Source organism: Macaca fascicularis, chromosome 8 (assembly GCF_037993035.2).
Source record: "Macaca fascicularis isolate 582-1 chromosome 8, T2T-MFA8v1.1".
NCBI lineage: Eukaryota > Metazoa > Chordata > Mammalia > Primates > Cercopithecidae > Macaca > Macaca fascicularis.
The window spans coordinates 129,886,596-129,911,077 of NC_088382.1; the positions used below are offsets into that span (position 1 = coordinate 129,886,596).

Sequence of the window (24,482 nt, forward strand, 5' to 3'; positions counted from 1 at the left end):
ATCAATGTTGAATGTAAATAGCCTAAGTACTCCACTTAAAAGATACAGATTAGAAGAATGGATACAAAATCATAAACCAAATATCTGCTGTCTTTAAGAGACTCACCTAACATGTAAGGATTTGTGTAAACTCAAGGTAAAGGGGTAAAAGAAGATATTCCACGCAAATGGAAACCCAAAGCAAGCAGGAGTAGCAATTATTATGTCAGATAAAACAGACTTTAAAGCAACAATAGTAAAATAAAAAGACAAAGAAAGTCATTATATAATGATAAAAGGATTGATCCAACAAGAAGATATTACAATCCTACATTTATATGCACTTAACTCTGGAGCTCCCAGATTCAGAAAACAATTACTACGAGACCTAAGAAGACAACAACACAATAATAGTGGGAAATTTTAACACTCCACTAGCAGCACTAGACAGATAGTCAAGACAGAGAGTCAACAAAGAAACAATGGACTCAAACTACACTCTAGAACAAATGGACCTAACACGTATTTACAGAACATTCTATACAAGAACTGCAGAATATACATTCTTCACATCAGCATATGGAATATTTTCCAAGCTGGACCATGATAGGCCACAAAACAAGTCTCAATAAATTTTTAAAAATCAAAGTCATATCAGGCATCTTCTCAGATCACAAGGGAATAAAACTAGAAATCAGCTCCAACAGGAATCCTCAAAAGTATACAAATACATGGAAATTAAACAATTTGCTCCTGAATGATTTTGGGGTTAATAATAAAATTAAGAAGGAAATTAAAAAATTCTTTGGAATGAAAGATAATACTTACACAAGTTGTCAAAACCTCTGACATACAGTAAAAGAAGTTCTAAGAGGAAAATAAATAGCACTCAATGCCCACATAAAAAAGTTGGAAAAAGCACAAATTGGCAACCTAATATCACACCTCAAGGAACTGGTTCAACAAGAACAAACCAAAGCCAACGCTAGCGGAAGAAAAGAAATAACAAAAATCGGAGCAGAACTAAATGAAATTGAAACAAAAAGCAATAAAAAAGATCAATGAAACAAAAAATTGATTCTTTGAAAAGATAAAATTGATAGACCATTAGCTGGATTAACCAAGAAAAAAGAGAGAAGATTCAAATAGTCTCAATTAGAAATGAAAATAGAGACATTACAACCAACACCACAGAAATACAAAAGATTATTCAAGACTATTACGAACACCTCTATACATAGAAACTACAAAATCTGAACGAAATGGATGAATTCCTGGAAAACAGCAACCCTCCTAGATTAAATCAAGAATAAGCCCCGAGCAGACCAGTAATAAGCAGTGAGATTGCATCAGTAATTTAAAAACATTTCCCAAAAAAAAAAAAAAGGCCCAGGGCCAGATGGATTCACAGATAAATTCTACCAGACATTCAAAGAAGAATTGATACCAATTCTATGGAAACTATTAGATTGGTGCAAACCACAATTACTTTTGCACCAACCTAATATTCTAAAAGATTAGAAGGGGAATTCTCCCTATGTCATTCTGTGAAGCCAGTATTACCTGATACAAAAACCAGTAGAGGACATAATGAAAAAGAAAATATGCCGGTATCCCTGGTGAACATAGATGCAAAAATAATCAACAAAATACTAGCTAAACAAATCCAGCAACACATCAAGAAGATAATACGCTGCGATCAAGTGAATATCATCCCAGGGACACAGAGAGGGTTTAACATGCACAAGTCAATAAATGTAATACATCACATAAGCAGAATTAATAACAAAAACCATATGTTCATCTCATAGATGCAGAAAACATTCAATAAAATCCAGCATCCCTTTATGATAAATACTTTCAACAAACTAGGAAGAGAAGGGACATACCTCAAAATAATAAAAGCCATATATAACAACCCCACAGCCAAAATTATACTGAATGGAAAAAAGTTTATAGCATTCCTTCTGAGAACAGGAACAAGACAAAGGTAATCATTTTCACCACTTCTATTCAAGATAGTACTAGAAGTCCTAGCCAGAGCAATCAGGCAAGAGAAAATAATAAAGGGCATCCAAACTGGAAAAGAAAAAGTTAAATTATTGCTGTGTGCCAATGATATGATCATATACCTAGAGAACTTAAAGACTTCTCCAAAAGACTCCTAGATTTGATAAACAAATTCAGTAAACTCTTAGGTTACAAATCAATGTATACAAATCAGTAGCACTGCTATACACCAACGATCAATTCTCAGATAAGAGATAAGTCCTGAGGATCAAATCAAGAACACAATAGCTTTTACAATAGCTGCAAAAAAAAAAAAAAAAAAAAATTGACATACCTAGGAATATATTGTACTTAACTAAAGAGATGGAAATTCTCTTCAATGAGAATCACAAAACACTACTAAGAGAAATCAGAGATGACACAAACAAATGGAAGCATCCCATGTTCATGGATTGAAAGAATTCTTATGAAAATGACCATGCTTCCCAAAGCAATCTACAGATTCAATGCAATTCCTATAAAAATACCAACATTGTTTTTCACAGAATTAGAAAAAACAATCCTGAAATTCATATGGAACCCAAAAAGAGCCCAAATAGCCAAAGCACTCCTAACCAAAAAGAAAAAAATCTGGAGGCATCACATTACCTGACTTCAAAGTACACTACAAGGCCATAGTTACCAAAACAGCATGGTACTGTTACAAAAGTAAGCACATAAACTAATGGAACAGAGCAGAGAACCCAGAAATAAAGTCAAATACATACAACCAACTGATCTTGGACAAAACATTCAAAAACGTAAATTGGGGAAATGACACCCTATTTAATAAATGGCACTGGGAAAACTGGATAGCCACATGTAGAATGAAACTGGATCCCACCCTCTCACCTTATACAAAAATCAACTCAAGATGGATCAAAGTCGTAAATCTAAGACCTGAAATGATAAAAATTCTAGAAGATAACCTGGGAAAAACTCTTCTGGACATTAGTCTAGGCAAGGAATATATGACTAAGACTCCAAAAGCAAATTCAACAAAAACAAAAATAAATAAATGGTACCTAATTAAACTAAAACCTTCTGAACAGGTAAAGAAATAATCATCAGAGTAAACAGCAAACCCAAGAATGGGAGAAAATGTTTGCAAACTATGCATCTGACAAAGAACTAATATCCAGAATCTATAGGAAACTCACACAAATCAGCAAGAAAAAAACCAAATATCTCATCAAAAAAAAAAAAAGGGAAAATGGCATGAATAAACATTTCTCAAAAGAAGATATACAAATGGCCCACAAACATATGAAAAAATGCTTAACATCACTAATCATCATGGAAATGCAGATTAAAACCACAATGAGATACCACCTTGTCCCTGTAAGAATGGCCATTATTATAAGTCAAAAAACAATAGATGTTGGTGTGGATGTGGTGAAAAGGGAATACTTATACACTGCTGGTGGGCATGTAATTTAGTACAACCTCTGTGGAAAACAGTATGGAGATTTCTTAAAGAACTAAAAGTAGATTTACCTTTGGTTCCAGCAATCCCAGTAATGGCTGTCTACCCAAAGGAAAAGAAGTCATTATGTCAAAAGATACCAGGAAACATATGTTTATTTTAGCACAATTCACAAATGCAAAGATATAGAACCAACTTCAGTGTCCGTCATCCAATTAGTAGGTAAAGAAAATGTAATATGTACACACATACACACACACACACACACACACACACACACCATGGAATACTACTCAGTCATAAAAAAGAACAAAGTAATGTACTTTGCAGCAGCTTGCATGGAGGCCATTATTCTAAGTGAAGTAATTCAGGAATGGAAAATCAAATACCATGTGTTCTCACTTTTAAGCGAGAGCTAAGCTATAGCTACACAAAGGAACACGGGGTGGTATGATGGACTTAGAGACTCAGAGTGGGGAGGGTGGAAGGTGAGTGAAGGATAAAAAACTACATACTGGATAGAATGTACACTACTTGGGTGATGGGTGCACTAAAATCTCAAACCTCACCACTATACAATTCAACCATGTAACCAAATACCCTTGTACCCCAAAAGTATTGAAAATAAAAATAGGTTCCCCACCCTGTGTCCAAGTGTTCTCATTGTTTGATTCCCACCTAGAATGAGAACATGTGGTGTTTGGTTTTCTGTCCTTGCGATAGTTTGCTCAGAATGATGATTTCCAGCTTCATCCATGTCCCTACAAAGGACATGAACTCATCCTTTTTTATGGCTGTGTGGTGGGAGTAAAGGGGAGGGATAGCATTAGGAAATATACCTAATGTAAATGACAAGTTAATGGGTGTGGCACACCAACATGGCACATGGCATATGTAACAAACCTGCACATTGTGCACGTGTACCCTAGAACTTAAGTATAATACAAAAATAAAAATAGGTTATTAAAAAAGAGGAGACTAGATAACATGCTGAGGCACGTCAGAAAGAAGGAAATTTCCTTTGAATTGGAGGAGACTTTATAAAAATGGTGACATGTCCAGTAGACTGATAAACTGGTAGCAGCTTAAGGCTCACTTAAACAAAGAAAGCACTCTAAAGATGCTATCTTTACTTCTTACATCATGCTTCTGAAAAACAAATTAAAAACAATTAATTAAAAATGGTCCAAAAGTTCCACAGGAATAAAAGCAAGTTGTAAGAACTGAAGCCAGAAAGTTTTGTATAGTAGTGGTTAAGAACATACATTTTGATATAAAATAGACCTAACTTCAATTGTTGACTCTGCCAGTGACCACTCTTGTGATGTGCAAGTAACTGGTCTTTTGCAGCTCAGTTTCCTCAAGTGTAGAGTGAGTAGAATAGTAGTAATTACTTCATAGGTTTGCTTCAAAAGGAAATCTTTGTAAAGAGTCTAACTCTGATTCTCGGACATTTGTCAAGTTACCGAGCTTACGCTGCCATTTTTAAACTGTCAAATGAGGTGGCAAAAATCCTACATGCTTGAAAAGATTTTTTGAAAACTACTTCCTGAAAGTACTTAGAGACACATGCACTCCTGTGTTCATTGCAGCACTATTCACAATAACAAACATGGAATGCCCATCAGTGGTGGACTGGATAAAGAAAATGTGGTGAACATACAGCAAGAAATACTATGCAGCCATAAAAAAAGAACAAAATCATGTTCTTTGCAGCAAGACAGGTGCTGCTGGAAACCATTATCTTGTGCAAATTAACAGAGAAACAGGAAACCAAATACTGCATGCTCTCACTTATAAGTGGGAGATAAACATTGAGTACACGTGGACATAAAGATGGGAACAATAGACACTAGGGGCTACTAGTAGGGGGAAAAAAGAAGGAGGCTGAAGGTTGAAAAACTACCTATTGAGTACTATGCTTACTACCTGGGGGACAGATTCATTTATATACCACATCTCACTGACATGCCATTTACCCATGTAACAAACCTGCACAATGTACCCTCTGAATCTAAAATAAAATTTTTAAAGAAGAAAAGACGTATTTAATTTGTCTTCAAATTTGGCATGTAACTTGTATGAAAGAAATTTTAATCCAAGGAGATTTTGTAATGAGATAATGAAGAAATTAAAACTACTGACCCAGTGGAAGTCTACATATGTGTAAAAATGAATACACCTTCTCTCTCCAGGTTGCAATGGTTCAGTTCACTGATGACCCCAGAACAGAATTTAAACTAAATGCTTACAAAACCAAAGAGACTCTTCTGGATGCAATTAAACACATTTCATACAAAGGAGGAAATACAAAAACAGGTATGACCAAAAGAAGCCCAGCTAAGGCTCAAAGTAATTCATTATTAGTAACTACTGAAGTGACCTTTTGTTTTAAGGCATAGTACTTTTTTAAAAGATTTTCTTTCCTTAATTTAGGAACTTTGTTCCCACCCTTTCCTCCCCAGAAAAACAAAAATGGGAGAGAGTGAGATCAAACTGTTGCCTTTCTTTGTTTCAGGAAAAGCAATTAAGTATGTTCGAGATTCCTTGTTCACAGCAGAGTCAGGTACAAGAAGGGGCATCCCAAAGGTTATTGTGGTTATAACTGATGGAAGATCACAAGATGATGTGAACAAAATCTCCAGGGAGATGCAATTAGATGGTAAGATACATAAACAATAGTGGCTACCAAATGTAATGTTAGAATTGTTATTTTCTAAATACAAATGTATAGGCTATATCAGCATTACTTAAATGTTTTAAAATATTTCTTCGTATGAACTAGACAGTGTAATTTTTAAAATACTTTCTGGTATACAAATCTGTAATTGTACTGTTTTGTTAGAGAAAATAGGTTATTTTCTCTAACTCTTTTGTTACATCCAGGATGCCCTTTATAAGGAACTCCAGCAACTGAGTACTGTAAGAAAAGGACAAAGGAAAGAACCTTATTACAGAAACAACTCAGCCTCTTAATCATACCCAAATGCCTATCAATGATAGACTAGATAAAGAAAATGTGGCACATATAAACCATGGAATACTCTGCAGCCATGATAAAGAATGAGTTCATGTCCTTTGCAGGGACATGGATGAAACTGGAAACCATCATCCTCAGAAAACTACAACAGGAACAGAAAACCAAACACCATGTGTTCTCACTTATAAGTGGGAGTTGAACAATGAGAACACATGGATACAGGGAGGGGAACATCACACACTGGGGCCTATCGGGGGTGGGGGGCAAGGGAGGGAGAGCATTAGGACAAATACCTAATGCATGCAGGGCTTAAAACCTAGATGACAGGTTGATAGGTGCAGTAAACCACCATGGCACATGTACACCTATGTAACAAACCTGCACGTTCTGCACATGTATCCCAGAACTTAAAGTAAATTTTTTTTAAAAAGAAAATATATTGATTGAATATATATATATATGTGTGTGTGTGTGTGTGTGTGTGTGTGTGTGTGTGTGTGTGTATACAGGGAAGGAACCTTATTACAGAAATTCCTCAGCCTCTTATTCTGTAAAATGGAGATTCTCACAGGACCGCTGTGAAGATTACATTACATAAGTTATGGCAAATAGTAGTTCTATTTACTTGCCAAGCATTGAATGGTGACCCACCTTAGGTTGCTAGGCCTATCAATGTCTCAGTTTCTACTTCTGTAAAAAAACTGAGATAAGCTCAGTGTCTCTGTTTCAAGTATATTTCATACCATAAATGTTAAAGTAACTTTTAAAAATATGCAACCATAGAGATATTACTCAAATGCAAACTATTTCATCTCAAGCACACATTGGGGCCTTGGTCTTCTTGGGTTTCTTTAAAATGGAAAATCTCTTTAGGGGATGATGGAATCATTATCACATAATGAAATATATACATGCAGAACTCTGATGAACTGTAAAGAATGGATTATCCACCCCCATGGGACTTCCTAAATAAACATATTTTAAACAGTTGGACGTGTCTTATATTACATTATTTGTGTTTTGTACAATTTAAAGTAATCAGAAATCTGTTCTCTGTCTGCCACAGGCTATAGCATTTTTGCAATTGGTGTGGCCGATGCAGATTACTCGGAGTTGGTTAGCATTGGCAGTAAGCCCAGCGCACGCCATGTCTTCTTTGTGGATGACTTTGACGCCTTTAAGAAAATCGAAGACGAGTTAATTACTTTTGTCTGCGAAACCGCATCAGCAAGTTAGTTCTTTGGAATTTGCACTTACTTATGTTGCTTAACGGCTGAAATATTTGATACTGGTTAAATAATGAGTCCCATCTTGATCTGAGAAAAGCATATTGACTTCCAGTGCTGCTTGTTATATAGACATTAAGTTTTATGGCCTTGAGCATATGGAAGTAAACCTCCCCTCCTCTGTTTAGTTTAGATTGATAAAAACCTTCCCTAATCAGATGAGAGTCTATGTTTAAAAGCAACTGTGCTTAAACAGATGCAGTAAATAATTTTCAATGTATTAAGAATGTGTTAAGATGTAAAATGTATTAAGAATTCTCATCTGGGCAACACATTATGAGGGAGATGTGTCCCAATACATGCTCTCAGGTAATAACCATTGATTTTAATGAACCCAGGAGAGAAGGAAGCTGTGACCCTTTAGTTGTAATAAGGAACCTTAGCACATTTCAATCTTTACGAAACCACAGAAATCCATAGTCACATCTGATTTGGATTCTCTCCACAATCAGCTTCTGGAAAGATTATATTAGTTTCCTGTTCTCAGGACTGGGAAAGAGTATGTTTGTGAAATATCCGAATTAGAGTTTTATTTTGTTTGTTTGGTTTTCCAGCCTGTCCAATGGTACACAAGGATGGCATTGATCTTGCAGGTATGCATTATCACAGTCTTTTCAAACACAAATATATTACATGCCTCTCATTTGGAGATGGGGTTTCTATTTTTGTTTTTAAATCCTTAATAGAAAAATATTAAAATTTAAAATTCTAAAGTGCCATATTCCCTATGTTTATTCTTTTTTTACATTTTTTTTTTTTTTTTTAGGATTTAAAATGATGGAAATGTTTGGTTTGGTTGAAAAAGATTTTTCATCAGTGAAAGGGGTTTCTATGGAGCCTGGTACTTTCAATGTGTTTCCATGTTACCAACTCCATAAAGATGCCCTGGTTTCCCAGCCAACCAGGTATGTTTCCATTGCAAGATTTTAAAGTCGATCATATGTTTATTATATCTCACTGTGAAAATGATGTCAACTTGAAATATGGTGTAATAGTCCCTGCTAGGATTTTCTACGATGTTTAGGGTAGATGATATTTACCTTTCTTTGTTTAAAAACACCAGACTCACACATAATGCGGATTGAACTTTAACATCTGCTGATCTGTGACAACGTATAAAAATGATTGCTGAGTGCTGTGGCTCATTCCTGTAATCCTAACCCTTTGGGAGGCCAAGGTGGAGGATCACTTGAGGCCAAAAGTTTGAGAGCAGCCTGGGCAACAAAATGAGAGTCTCTACAAAAAAATAAAAATAAAAAAAATTAGCTGGGCATTGTGGTGTGCACCTGTAGTCCCAGCTACTCTGGAGACTGAGGTGGGAGGATTGCTTGAGCCCAGGAGGTTGAAGCTACAGTGTGCCATGATCATCTTTCTAAATGCTTATGTACACCAACTCACTCAAATCTCCAAACACCTCATGAAAGTAGATTTCATTATTACCTAAATTTTACAGATAATGAATCAGAAATACAAAGAAGCTAAATGGCTTGAGTGAGCTCGCATAGTTAAATGGCAATGTTGAAATTTATATCCAGCAATCAAGCTCCAGTGCCCAGACCCTGAACCATTTCATGATAGTGCTATATGGTTCAAATGGTTTTTATCTTTGAGACAGTCACAACAGCAACTCTAGAAAGCTGAAGAGTAGTAGTCAGGTATATGTAAAAATCGTATTACTTAGCTACTTTATAGACACATTTGCCTTATTCTTGTTTTTATCTCTGGATCCCCAGCAAATTATATGGTGTCTGTCCACATTGAGGGTGGATCTCCGCCACCTAGTTCACTCAGACTCGCATGCTAATCTCCTCTGAAAACACCCTCACAGATATACTCCAAAATAATGCTTTACCAGGTTTCTAGATATTCCTTAATCCAGTCAAGTTGAAACCTAAAATTTACCATCACAGGACCTTTGTCAGTTTATTTGCTGATGCATCTTAAATGTCTGTTACAATGTCCGGCATATAGTTGGCATTCAAAAAATACTTACTGAATGGACAAATGAATTAATGAATGTATAAATAAATGAATATTTTTATCTATGCAAACCAAACTTTCATTTTTCAAGTGCATACTAAATTTGCACATTTATTTATTCAATTAATAACTATTATGGAGTTCCTACTACATGTAAAGGGCTGTATTTTTTTGCTTGGAGGAAGATTTAAAAAGTAAATGAGTAAAACTAACATTAGTTGTTAGAAAGAGAGACAAGGTGATATTTTAGGTTGGGCTCTTCAGGAAGCAGATTTTCCAGCAGAGATTAGTATGTGGGAAGTCGGTGAGGGTGTTCCCTCATGGAAGGGAACAGCAGGACGCAGGATAGGCCAAGAGGGAGAAGTCAAGCTGTGAAGAATCTCAGTAAAACCTCCACCCATCCAGAGGAGTTCTGAAAATGGTATGGCCTCTCAGAGCTGTCTCCCATTGGGTTCAGGGGTTCAGGTCCTTATACTTCCTCAATGACCAGTCATTGAAAAGAGGTTTCCTAATAAGGTGGCATGACCTTGGGAGAGGCATCCTTTTTCAGCCAAGAAAATTTCTGGAAGGGGATTGGTGTCTGAAATCTGTCTGCAGACAATACTCCCAGGACCAGGGGTAATGTACCCTTAATTTTTGAAGGTGGATCTGGATAGTGCAACACAGATGGGAATGTAATTGACTACAACATGTAGTAGAAAGTGATAATGTCATAAGTTATGTTTTACAAAAGGATAATAGATCAACATTGTTTATTGTATGAAAACCTTTGACACTACTAAAATGTTCAGTGAGAAGCGACTGATTAGGTGAGTGATAAAATAGCCAAACAGGAGAAGATTGTGCAGCCATGAAAATATCATGCTCTTAAAAATATTTAAGGAAATGGAAAATGGCTAATAAATGGTGCTAAGAAAAGAAAGGGACAAACTGATATAAATTGGACAAATGCACACATTCTTTACTAAATTAGATCACTACAACAGTGATCTAGTTGGTGTTAATGGTGGTCTTTTCTGTTTTTCCAAATCTTGTGTAATGAAAATGTATTTGCTTTATAATCAAAAGAGTAATTTTTTTGAGGAAGGATACAATGAGACATGATTTTCTTTCTATGTTCAGGTACATGCATCCGGAAGGATTGCCCTCCGACTACACAATCAGTTTTCTATTCCGGATTCTTCCTGACACTCCACAGGAGCCCTTTGCTCTTTGGGAGATTTTAAATAAAAATTCTGACCCATTGGTTGGGGTTATTTTAGACAGTAAGTATATTTATTGAGATCACATTCGCACATAAATGTATGAGTAATGTATGTGGCACGCCATTTCGCCTGTTTGTGTATATTACAGAGTAACTCGCTAATCTTATGTGATGTGTAAATACTAAACAATGAATTATATAGCAGTTGATTTATCCATTTATTTTCTCATTCTTTCAACAAATATTTCTTGAATTCCTATTTTGTGCCAACACTAGACCTGGCATGCACTAGTGAGGAAGGAGAAGAGAGAAAAGCAATTTTTACTGGGAGAGGAAAAACTACAGAAAGAGCAAGGTCCTTGGAGGGTCAATGGGAAGGGTGGGATCACAGTTCATTTTTTGGACATAGATATGATAAATGTGAGATGCATATTTGATATCCCAGAGTGGATGTCAGATTGACAGCAGCATATTTAGAAACAATTCTGGGATGGAGATATACATTTGAAAGTTGTGTGTCTTTGCTATATAAGCCATGAGACTGGGTGGGATCATCTAGAAAATGAGTCTAGAAAGAGCAGAGAATAGGTCTGGAGGCTGGGAAATGCCAATATTTGGAGGTTGGAAAGTTGAGGAAGAACCAATGAAAGAAGCTTCTTAACCTCATGCTCTTGGATGTTGTATATGATGATCACTTAAGCAGATCAAGTTTTTGGTTAATATCACTGAGTTTTCTATATCTAGTTTTAGTTTAGGATTCCAGTGAACCTAGGAACCAAAATTTGGAGACTATTACTCGGTGCTAGGTCAAACATTCAGATAAGGAAAGTATTAAGCTTATTTCCGACTAGTATTTGTAAAAGGATTTTTCAGTACATGGAAACTAATCAACAACTAAATATGATACTGTGGAAGCATTTTGCATTGATATTAAAACTAAGGAAAAGCTGTAGATTGAAAAGATATATGTTACTAACTCCATATATACCCGGGACTTGAAAATGAAGAATTTTCTCAAAATGATTAAGACTAGCTTGCTCCTTTTGAAAACAGAGAAATTAATTTGTAGCATAGGAATGAATTAGAAAAATATTCCTATCTTTTAAATAATAAAATATTCGTTGTAATAGGAAGAATTTAAGATTAGAAAATTTTTTGCTTGTTTGTTCATAATAAATGAAATATCTTGGGTGGCATAATTTGCACATCCTAGGAAAGTTGGTTGCTGTGGTGGGTTAAAAAGACAAAGGGCCTGGTTTCTATTCTTTAAGATTTGATAAACTTAAAGCAGCTTTGTCTGCCTCTACTCCCAGCCCCTTGGACAATTTCTCCCAAGAGAGTGATGGGGATGAGAGTCTGGGCAAGGAAGTACAGAGGAAGAGTATGTGTGGAAGTCTTTGCCTCACTGTCATCACCACGTGGCTAAATCAGTTCATGTAACCAACTAAGAGTATGCAGCAACCTGGGGACTGTAGATCACTTCCTTACCCATTACATCATTCTAAATACAGTTTCAAAACAATAGATGCATTATTTTGTTTGGTGTTGAATTTTAGAAAAAAAATTCACCTACTTTAATTATTTCTAAAATATTTTTATTTTTCTTTAAATAGATGGTGGGAAAACTCTAACATATTTCAACTATGACCAGAGTGGGGATTTTCAGACTGTTACTTTCGAAGGACCTGAAATTAGGAAAATTTTTTATGGAAGCTTTCACAAGGTCAGTAATGCTGTGTATGCATATATTCTTTATTCTGTTTGCTATTGAACAAAGCCATTTAAGAAAAATTCCATAGGGCTTTAGATCTCAAATTTCAACTGGAGTGAGAATTAACCTTTGTGATTGTTAGCAATACCCAGAGATTGGGATTTGGTAGATCTGAGAGAGGACCCTGAAATGTGCATTTTTTTTTTTTTGATCAGGCACTCCAGAAAATAAGGGGGCCACTTTCCTCTTTGAGGAAAATTGTAGTTAAGGATACGGTGTTACCAAGTGGACAGTTGCTCATTCGCTACATTAGGTGCGATGTAGAAAAGATTGCTGGTCTAGCTGGTACAACGAGCTATCTACCAGTGCAGATGAAAGCACAATCCGCCGAATCATCTTAAAATGTTCAGACAGAGACAACTGATTGCACTGATACTTTTACATATATACAAATACAACCCATCACTGTCATCATAACAGGTACCCTGTGGAAAAATTTTATAAAACCTAAGTTTACTTGTCATTATTTTAATAACTCATCACTTATGGTAGAACTATGTTCCGTAACATTTGCTTCTCAGAAACATTTATCTGTGGTGATCACTGGGGTGGACAGTTACCAACATCTACTGCTTCCTTTGTATTTGAATAAACCCGCTGACCTATGGTGTTAATCAGTGCAGCACCTACACTGCAGGATGAGCAGAGCATTTGCTAGGTGGTGTAGAAAAATACTTTGCTTCCTAACCAGGCCCTTACTGCCCTTTTAAAGTGAGAGAAGGGATGCTGCAAAGCAATTTTCTTGGCTCTTGTCTCATGGCCTAGAATGCGGTCAAATCAATCTAATTTATGCAACTTTGCTACTTTCTGTGGTTTTGAATATCGTAATTGCATACCACATAATTGCGTAAGAACAGTTGCTAAACACACACACACACACACACACACACACACTTACTTTTTTTCCTGTTTAGTAGGGCTGTACTACCAGAAGAAAAGGTATCTGAAAAGCACATGAGATACAGGTGGAGATTTATTAGTTCATGGCTCAAAGTGGTCCCATTAGCAGCTCTTAGGACTTAACATTGTTTAATCATCAAATTCCTCTTGGCATGTTTATTTTCTTGGTTATGGACAGTGTATTGCAAAATAGTAAAAAAAAAATTGTATGAGAGATGAAAAGCATTTGAGATTTCATGAGTGTTAAAAGAAACATCGTCATTTTAGCCCACGTTTTAGGCATGAACTTGTAATTCTCATTCCAAAGAATACTTTGTAAGTCTTAGGTGAAGGTTAAGCTTTATTTCCTTACCAGAAGAAGTCAAGAAGTGAGGTTCATTAAAAATTGATTTAAAATTTATAAAGCTTTAAATTTTTTAAAGTTATATAAAGGACGACTTCCCTCTAAGTGTTAAATAAAGCCAAAAAGTCAAACGAGGAAAAAAATTCATAAAAAGGCTTCTCATGTGACAAAATACTTTAAAATAGACCTATTAATAGAATATCTCAATGCAAATTCAATTTGTAGAAATCAAATTCTATTTGTCATAGACTTATAAATGAATAAATACTTTACCTTAATTTCTCATTGATTTTCAGTTAGTTTTATTTTTTACACTTTGACCATGAAGTGTGGGCCCAAGGTCTCTTTCAAAAAGCTTTAATTATATACATGGGCACTTAAGTGCAACCAAAGAAGCAAAATATCTGAAAAATTTTCATTATCTCCTTTTGTAAAAAAAAAAAAAAAAAAAAATAGAACTTAAGCATGTGAATAAGTCCCCACAAGTTAACGATTCTTAAGGCAGGGGTACTAGAAGCTAGGTTTTCTAGCTGTAATCTATAATAATGGAAAGTGTTCTACGGCTCAAAAACACGTGCTAGTTGAATTATACTCTAATAAATGATCGTAACAGAGATCATTTATAAGAAGCAAGGAATGTGGTGGTGTTTATTCCATCCGTGATTCTATACTTGGGCAATAGTTAATTCCTTTTTGAAGGAGAAGGATTCTCAAGAGTCCCAATGTTGACTTACATTATTTGTATCATAATCTAATTTAAAGGAAACATGCAATAAAAATTGGTGTAAGTCCATGTGCTTTCAATATACAACAATGAAACAAAAATGAAGTTGAACAAAACCAGTAAAATTAAAAGTAATACTATCTTAATATGAAAGAGGACATTATTTCATTGACATTCAACCTCTGCTTACAATGTGAATACACTGCTAGCTACTATAACTCCCATAACCTTGATTGTATTGCCCAAGATGTTTTTTCTTCGAACTACCATGATACCTTACCTTAAACAGATTTGTAACTTCTTTTGGCTTTTACTTAGGGTGAAACCATTATTTGCCTATTAATTTCACCGCATAACCTTGATTGTATTGCCCAAGATAGTTTTTCTTTGAACTATCATTATACCTTACCTTAAACAGATTTATAACTTCTTTCGGCTTTTACTTAGGGTGAAATCATTATTTACCTATTAATTTCACTCTTTTAGCTCATCAGTCTGCTAAAAACAAGTACTATAGTACTCATGAGGCTAACGCCATCATAAGTTACAATGCATATATAAGCACTGAAATTTTATGGCAGAACGTGGACATAGTATAGTTATCTAGTCCATCTAGAATATACCTAACTTTGACTATCACCTAAATAAGACAGACTTTTACAAGTCCTTACAAAGAATGTGTCAACTCCTGAAAATATGATCATGGACCTCCAGATTCTTGAGATTCTAGTTTGTGAAAATTGCACCATACGCTAAGCTAAGCAGCTTTATTTTATTTGAACCTGAGTTCACCAGAAAGCATTCCTTCTTCCCCTTCAGATTCTAGATCCCCTTTCCTCATCCTAAATTAAACAAATATTTTCAAAGTGTGGTTTGCCAACCACTCGTGGTACCTTGGATGATTGTTGATGATATATCAACAAGAATTTTTAATTTTAATATTTTTGTGTTTATGTTAATTTGCATTCAGAAAAGGCATAGCTAGTACAGCAGTCCTGTGATTTCAAAGATGCAATTGCTCTTGAGTGAGACCAGACTTTAAAAAGTGCATCCTTTCAAAGCCACTTTAAAAAGAAGTGTTAATTAGATAAAAATAGAGATGGTACTTGAATGTGGGAAAATCATGGAGATGATAAAAGTGGAAATTTTCTCTTCTAGCAAAATACATGGTAACAGAATTCCTTCTCTTCTCTTTCTTACTTTGTAATGATGAATCATACAATTATACAAATTTGGTTGATATTTCCTTCTCTTTCTTACCTCCTAAAACATCTTACTTTTACCTAGCTACACATTGTTGTCAGTGACACTTTGGTCAAATTGGTTATCGACTGCAAGCAAGTGGGTGAGAAGGCAATAAATGCATCAGCTAATATCACATCAGATGGTGTAGAAGTACTAGGGAAAATGGTTCGATCAAGAGGACCAGATGGAAACTCTGCACCGGTAAGTGAATAAACACATGAAGCTGTGTTACTGTTAAGGGAGAGAAATTCTTTTAAAGTACATTAGCTATTTTCCAGGGGAAAGGTTTAACAAAAAGGTGAATGGATAAATGGATGGATGGATGGATGGATGGATAAATAGATAGTGGCCTCTTTAAAAGAATTAAGACATGTACATTCAAAGCTTGTGGTAGTATGCTTCCGCTGTATTATATGGAGTATACATTAGGATTTAGGCTAGTTTATTTTCTAAATGCATTTTAAAATTTAAATGGTAAAATATTCATCACATGGTTTGGGGCATAAATGGTTTTTAGAAAAGAATTACAGCTGTAAATGAACCTCATTTATATAAGCAAATACAAATCCACACAAAATTAGTGAATATTACACACAGGAAATTGACATAAGCCTCTTATTTGGGTTAGATTTGGGCATTTTAAAACTAGGTTTTTGCTATCAATAATGTAAAGTTTACCCTTTAATTATTAGTGATTAAGTACCATACCATTCTAAGATAATATAATTTTTTTACCTTTCAACATGGAATTTAAATCTGGGAGACTTCCAATTGGCAAAGAAATCACATTCCCATCACTCATTACCCACAAGAAAAGAATAGTGCACACAGTTTTTTGTGTTAATACTGTTCATTCACAGCTAATTAGCAGCATTGTCTAATTTGAGTCATTCTATAATTGGTGAGGCATTTTATTCTTGTAAACAATCCCAACTATTCTAATCTATACTTCTCTTATGTAATAGAACAATCAAGATAATTATAGATTACTATTGTCTCCCACTTTCATAGATCTGTAGAATTAGCCAGTTATACAAGAGCTGGTAGTTCTCAAAGACTTTGAAAGCTGAAGATCACCTTGTAAAAATGAAATCCAATACTATGTCAAATAAATAAAACAGGCCCATGGTTCTAATTCCACTGCCATTCACTTAGTACACAGGAAATAGTCCGAGTTGAGAGAGTGATTTACTTTGGAGCACTTTGCTATTTTGCAGCATTTATCTTTGTGGTAACAGTAGAAGTGAATGGTAGCAATGTGTCCCCTTATGTATAGGGGTACATTGATACTTTCAGACCTTGATAGGTAGATGATGCTAAGTAGTTTAACACCTACAGTTGAAGGATCTTTAAAAGTTCTTTCGTTTCTACTTTGCTTTGGAGAATTATGGATTAGATGTTTGGAAAGAGAATGTAAAAGCTTTGGAAGGCTCTCTTGTTCTCAGTTACAGTAAGAGACTTTTGGGAATGTTTACATGATTTTGAAAAGTTATCTCCTCCTAATGTGTGGCATTTCATGATAATTAAAACACACACCATCTTCTGCTTAATGGAAGATACTGCTGTGATAGTACATAAAGGAATTTATAAAAACACAGAATTATCAAACTAAGAATATCTTGTATGGATAAATGGATATATAGATGGATACTTAGATGATGAATGAATAGACTCTAATTTAAGAAAGAGAAACCAGGCCTCGCGCGGTACCTCATGCCTGTAATTTCAGCACTTTGGGAGGCCGAGGTGGGTGGATCACGAGGTCAGGAGATCGAGACCATCCTGCTAACATGGTAAAACCCCGTCTCTACTAAAAATACAAAAAAATAGCCAGGTGTGGTGGCACGTGCCTGTAGTCCCACCTACTCGGTAGGCTGAGGCAGGAGAATTGCTCGAACCCAGGAGGTGGAGGTTGCAATGAGACAAGATCACGCCACTGCACTCCAGCCTGGGCGACAGAGCTAGACTCAATCTCAAAAAAACAAAACAAACATCAACAACAACAACAAAAAAACAAAGAGAAACCCTTCTAGGTATATGAGATTCTGGGTCCAGATCACATAATACTATTATTAATATTTTCTTAATTTTAGAAATAACAAATGTAAAATTCCTGAAAGGTAGTAGGTGTTTGCTGAAGAGTAACTATTATTATTGAAGAAAGTCAAAAACACATTCTCCATCCTCCATCCCACCTTTTCTGGACTTCTAGCACTTGATTATTGATAGTCACATGCCATTTTCTTTCTCTTTCATATATCTACATTTCACTCCTCTAACCAGATTATAAATGCCTCAAAATAGAAACCATATCATTGTCTTTGTTTAAAACCACCCTACATCACATTGTCTAATTAATACTGATGAACAGAGTAAGTTCTCAAGAAACATTTGATAGAAATTAAATAGAACGTTGTCTGTTTCAAATTGTATTATATCTTTTCTAAAAATTTTGTTTTGCATATATTCCATGTGCGATGTTGACAATAGTCCAATAATATATATCGTACCCTTTCCTAATTATTTTATAATTATAATATATTTCACAATGATAGTTGTATAATTGTATTTTAAACTATACTGTATGTAATAATTATGCTGCAAATATATGACCAACTAAATATCAACTAATTTCTTTCTGAAAGTAAAAATGCCTGCAAGTTTCAAGCCTACTGATGATCAATCTTTACTTTTAGCAATGAGAGAAATGGAATTAAACAGAGCACTCTCTGTGGTTACTTCCAACTAGTAGTAGACAAAGGAGAATTATAAAAGTCAATAATCAAAGAGTTCTTTGTAAGGCTAGTAGGAAAAAAGTCATAGCATTTGTTGAATCTAAAAGTCTACAAAGGATTACTAACTAGATTTTCAGTCTGCCCACTTACTGAAGAATTTGATTATGTTGAAATGAATGTATTAGGTTAGATCTCAAGAATGTGATTGGAAACTCAGAGTTGCCTTTTGAGGGATATTACTTAATCATTTCAGTGCAAGGTAAGAGAAGTCTCAGTTTTCAATTTTAAATTTAGAAATCACAGGCTGCCAATCTAACCTTGATATACATTTGTACTCTACTATCCAGCAAAAGGGAATGTGTGTTGTGCAAATTCTCGATTATTCTAGGAGTAATTATTATATGAGAGAGATTAGTAACTTATAGGTCTCCATTCCCTGCCAAATCCAACAATTATTCAATATATGCCAGATGGTGGAAGAGTCTAAAGATTTAGTCTTTAAAGAAAATATATTCTTTATAAACCATAATTGAGTGGAAGATAGATTAATGCATTTAAGGATACAGTAACTACTCAATAGAAATTACGTTCTTAATAAAATCAACTGGTGTTCAGCAGTGCGAGATTGTATAGGCAGTAACAGTCTCTACTGAGGCTAACCTAACAAGTAGGCTTAACTTAGCTGTCTAAATACATGTGGAATGAAACTTAACAACTGTGCTTCTCCTTTACAAACTTTTTCTCCTAAGAAGCTTCTCCTGCATTTTCTGGTACCTAATGAAATGATTCTAGAAAAGTTTTGAGCTTCTGGCATATGATCATATTTCTTAGTGCCTTTCTTCTACCTTTGCAAATCTAATACTTAGGTAATTATCCAACTGGCATATGTTTAGCTCCCTGCTGTTCAAATAATAGAGACGTATGAGTTATGCCATGGAGTTGCCTGTCATTTTAGCCACTGAGTTACAGCTTTTATATATATATCAATAGTAGACTAGGTGATGATTCTACAAACACTTGATTGAAAACAAGTGTTGTTAAATTGCTAAAAAGTATAGTATATTTTCACATGCATTATCTATTTTAAGCTTTTAAAATTATAATGATAGCTAATAGTTATTACATCTCTGCTAGGAGCTAGGCAGTGTGTACTTTCCTGGGATTATTTCATTTAATCCTGTAATAATCCTTGAAAGAGATACTTATGTCTTCTCTACTCTGTAGATAGAGAAACTGAGACTTTAAGAAGCTAGGGTCAGGTCCCCTTTCAAAAAGTGAGAGTAGTGAAATAAGAGGCTGTATCCAACTTCCATAAGGTCATCTGCCTTTCATTCCAGTGCTTATTCCATTAGGACAGACTCTGATAATTAGAGAATAAAGGCAGAGAAGGGAGTTTGGTTTGTACCAGAGACTATATGTCCTATCTGTTCATTGACAGGTTCAAAGATTTACCATTATTTGAATTACAACCTTGAGAGCAAAGTAATCAAAACTACCCCCAAGTGTGTCTATACCTGAGAATTCTAATTAATACCAACGAGTGCAATAGTTATGAATTTTTATTTTCTAATTTAATGAGTGCCTTCGTGGTTTCCCTTAAATTCAATAAATTGATTGAGAACAAGTTAAAAATAATCAGTTCAATAGTTGACAAGTGGTAAATGCACAATCTTAGTTTTGTGATGGCATCAATAAAAGTTAGACATCAAATTACAAACAGAAAATGGTTTAGTTCCTCTGTAGTCTTTCACCAGTATTCTTGTGCAGTGTAAAGCTCTCTAAATATTTATATAAATTCAGGCACAGCTTTACTTCAGATTATAAATTTATTTATAGTATGTTAGAAAAAAATTCAGAGAATAAAATTTGGCACTGAGTGGAAAATGGAGCCAGAGGTACATTTTAATTCCCATTCACAGATCAAAATGACTCAACTTATTTTCATGCTAACATTTGACCCCAAGTGACTTGCCTTTTGTGCTAAACCAGATAAAAAATGTCTAACAATGAAAAATGAACATTCGTAATTGGCTAAGTATTCCTGTGAAAGAAATTATGAAAAGTGAAAGTGGGAGGTTTTGTGTCTCTTCCTCCTTTTTTTTTTTTTTTTTTAGCAAAGATATATCTTTTATAATTTTCAGTTACAAAAAAGTTACAAAAGTAAAAGAGGGCTGCTTCTTGCATTAGTTCGCTAAAGTATTGTTTATTTTGAGCCATACTATCTTGCATTTTAAGGTACTCAAATATGAGATCTTTTGACATACCATCTTGTACTGTCTCCTGTATAATTTGCACAAATATGTATGTCATTGCTTTTGGAATAAAAGCCAGAGGCTTTGTTTTCTTTCAGTCAATCTCCTGAAATGTGCCTTGGAAAAAAAAGTCCCTAAATAAAGGCTGAGGAATCTAAACTATTACAAGTGCAAACAATTATGAATAAATTTGTTGTGCTCACAAAAGCTGCTGACATCATTTAACTTGCAAATGAATAGTCAGCCCACGTAACGTTCCTGAAATTATAATATTGGCTTCATTCAGTACTTAGTAAGCATTCAACCCCTGGAATAAATAAATTGAGCTCCTAAGAGTCCCAATAACTTCATAAGGCGGAAGTCTAGCCAAAGGTTTGTAGACATTAGACTGTTATAGGTGGTTAGGTAGTAGATTTATTTGAAAAACTTCGAGAAATCCTGATATATACTGAGGCTTGTGAAAGGCCTTTGCTTTAAGTAGGTCTTTCAATTCGTGAAAATGTTTTTGCTCTGAGGGCTCTACTTAGAAATGGAAAATTTCTTAATGGATAAATGATTTGCAGACTTAGCTGAATCTATGCAATGCTGTCATAATGGGACCTATTTAATAAATGTCCCCAGACAAAATGGCATTGTAAGATTACATTGGGCTATCTGCATTTTAAAAGTTAGATCAAAGATCAGCTTACTGGGAAAATAAACCACAAGAAAATGGGGCATGCCATTTAAATCTCAAACACAACTAAGCCTTCAACATGTGGTTATATTATTTAAACTTTTTCTTCCCCGGTTCTATTCCACAGAATGGACTTTGTTATGATCATACCCCATAGCGGCAATCTGAAGATTTAATGATATGTGCAAAGTGCTTAGGATAGTGCCGGGCACGTAGTAACATTCATTTCTCCAAATGTTTGTTGCTATTGTTGTTGTTATTTGCTAAGACTTTTCTGAATCAAAACATTTCATAGATATTATTATTGTGGAAACAAACTACTATTATATTTCTGTCCTCAATACTGTCACCGTCATTTTGATTCTATTTTTTTGGCCTTTGTATTATATGTACACCTTCTCTTTAAATCAATTTTGAGAAAGCTAATATTTATTATTTATAGCAGCTATGTTCCAGGCACTGTTCTAAATATTTCCTCTATACTAATTCGTTTAATCCTCACAAACACATGAATAGCTACTATTATTATGCTCACTTTACAGATGAGAAAACTGAGCCTCCAAGTCATTAAATAATTTGTTCAAAGTGACTCAGTCTGTCAGTGGAGGAGTCAGAGATGACACCCAGGCAGTCTAGCTCCATACTCGCAGAATCCCTATGATCTTTGAAATATTTGTTGTTATTGTTGTTGTAATTGTTTATGAAAATAAGCTATAATGTCTTTTCTCAACTGTTTTAATTCTATTAGGTGGTGCAAAAGTAATTGTAGTTTTTGACATTACTTTTGCACTAACCTAATAAAAACTTAATTTTTTATTGGACATAATTTTTTTGTTTGATTGCCCTGGATGGTCTCAGTTATCATACTCTTGGATGGTGGAGGAGAACCTTAAACCACCTAGAAAAAACAGCAGTGAGCCATGCACATATTTCTGCAAACAGCTCAATAGAGGTATATAGGATCAAAAAAAAAGATGCTTTGACTTATGGATTTGCTTTGAAAATTCAGGGGTTACTTCATTGATCAGTTGGAATGAATGTTTGCAATAAGGCATCGTTACTTGAGTATAATGACAGAAAGCCCAATTTCATTTGTTTACTATCAGAACAAGTTCTTTTGTGATAGTGCATGCATTTTTAATAACATATTTCAATAGTACTGTCTACTTGGGCATTATCATGTTTCTAGAAGATGTTTGGCGAAGGATGGGTAGTACTATTTGGGAGAAAATAAGGAAGGCACCAGGAATTTCCAGGCTTTGCTGAAAACACCACTGCTGAAAGCAAGATTACAGATTTAAAATGAAAACAATTTCATCCTTCTCCCCGATCAGTAATAGAGCACACACTTAATATTTGAAAATAATGTAGGAAGAAATATAGTAAAAATGATTGGGTTGTTAGGCTAGTGTTAGCCCTTAATGATGTTATAATTATGTTTCTGTATATTTCAACATGTATATTGACTTGTCACCAACATACATGAGTGGAGCAAGCCTGTCTAAATATTTGTGGCATGATCAATGGCATACATAAAAATACACATAGCTTACATTCTCACAATACTGAATGTGAAGCTGTCATGACATTTACCACATTGTGTACAGTATTTATGTGCTCCTCTCTCACTCCCTGTAAGTTCTTCTAGGTCAGGACTATGATTTTTTAAAAAAATGTTTATATCCTAAAAGTCTACATAGTATCTGGCTTACATTATGTACTGAAGAAAACGTTGCTGAGTCTATGTACAAAGCAATGAAGTGAGAATTAATTCAATAAGCCTTCCTCAGTGCTTTTTATCTACCACATATTATGATAGGTGACCTAAGGATGAGTTTGGAAATGTAAATAATTGTATTGTGTAGTGGAAGGTGTGCTATAGAGGAGGCACATGGAGTGTTGTGTGATGACAGTCATTTGGGAGCAGCTGTGATGGGCCTTATAAGGAAGACTTTAACAGAGGAGTTAAGCTTTCTCTTTAGGTAGAAATGAGAGAGGAAGTTGTGATAAGTAAGAGGGTTTAGATGGTGGATGAAAAATTGTAGACAAAACCTTAGATCACTGTGTGTTTGAGGAAAAGAATTAGTTTGACATTATTGGAGTTACTTTTAAATTTACTTACTGTCATGTATTATTAATGTATTGATATTCTGTTATATAATACATAACATAAAATCTGTTATATAGTACATAACATAAAATTATAACGATAATTTATTGTTTATTGAATGACAATTTTCTTTTTAAATCATAGTTCCAGTTACAGATGTTTGATATTGTTTGTTCCACATCATGGGCCAATACAGACAAATGCTGTGAACTTCCAGGCCTGGTAAGCATTCTTCCTTCATCTCTATTGATTTTTTTTTATTGTATTTAATTTTCTGGAAATGAGAAGCTATTTCTCAACATTCATATCATAGGCAACTCATTGAGATGATAAAATTAGAAAGAGATTAATAAGGAGGCATGTGTGAAATTAGCACGATTTCTCCTGCATGACCTTGGATCACATACACTGTGAACGGCACAACTCAGAGTGCTCCATTTATACATAGTCCAGATGTTCCCAGATTCCGTGGCTCATGAAGCCCTTAGTGTCTCAACTTTTTTCTTGCACCCCTAAGCCAAAAGAAACACCTTGTGGTTCCATTTATGAAATAATAGGCCCAAACATCTTACTAAATATTTATGTCCTAACAACTCAGTAGCCGTATAAAATAATAAGGCACATACATTGAAAGAAAAAAGGGATATTTATATTTTATTCTTAAATGACCGAAATAGCTTACTGATGAGATGTGTGTGCATACCTGACCCCTGCAGTATTTCTCATATCTTGGAATCATATTGGCCATTGCCATCCTCACTTCTTTTTCTACATTGCTTTTTTTCATAGTACTTACCTTTCATCACAGCAGCTGTATTTGTA

At 34.7% G+C, this 24,482-nt stretch overlaps 1 protein-coding gene across 3 annotated transcripts in view; it reads left to right on the forward strand.

Annotated features, from left to right (window-relative positions):
* The window catches only part of COL14A1 (collagen type XIV alpha 1 chain), a 245,527-nt gene that overhangs the window by 143,713 nt on the left and 77,332 nt on the right, over positions 1 to 24,482 (forward strand). For all 3 annotated transcript variants that reach the window (XM_005563999.5, XM_005563997.5, XM_005563998.5), the window contains exons 27-35: positions 5,650 to 5,773; positions 5,973 to 6,116; positions 7,501 to 7,665; positions 8,275 to 8,313; positions 8,487 to 8,625; positions 10,823 to 10,965; positions 12,518 to 12,627; positions 15,930 to 16,088; positions 23,805 to 23,882. In XM_005563999.5, coding sequence (XP_005564056.2) covers positions 5,650 to 5,773; positions 5,973 to 6,116; positions 7,501 to 7,665; positions 8,275 to 8,313; positions 8,487 to 8,625; positions 10,823 to 10,965; positions 12,518 to 12,627; positions 15,930 to 16,088; positions 23,805 to 23,882 — 1,101 coding nt within the window. The remainder of the gene's footprint in view (positions 1 to 5,649; positions 5,774 to 5,972; positions 6,117 to 7,500; positions 7,666 to 8,274; positions 8,314 to 8,486; positions 8,626 to 10,822; positions 10,966 to 12,517; positions 12,628 to 15,929; positions 16,089 to 23,804; positions 23,883 to 24,482) is intronic.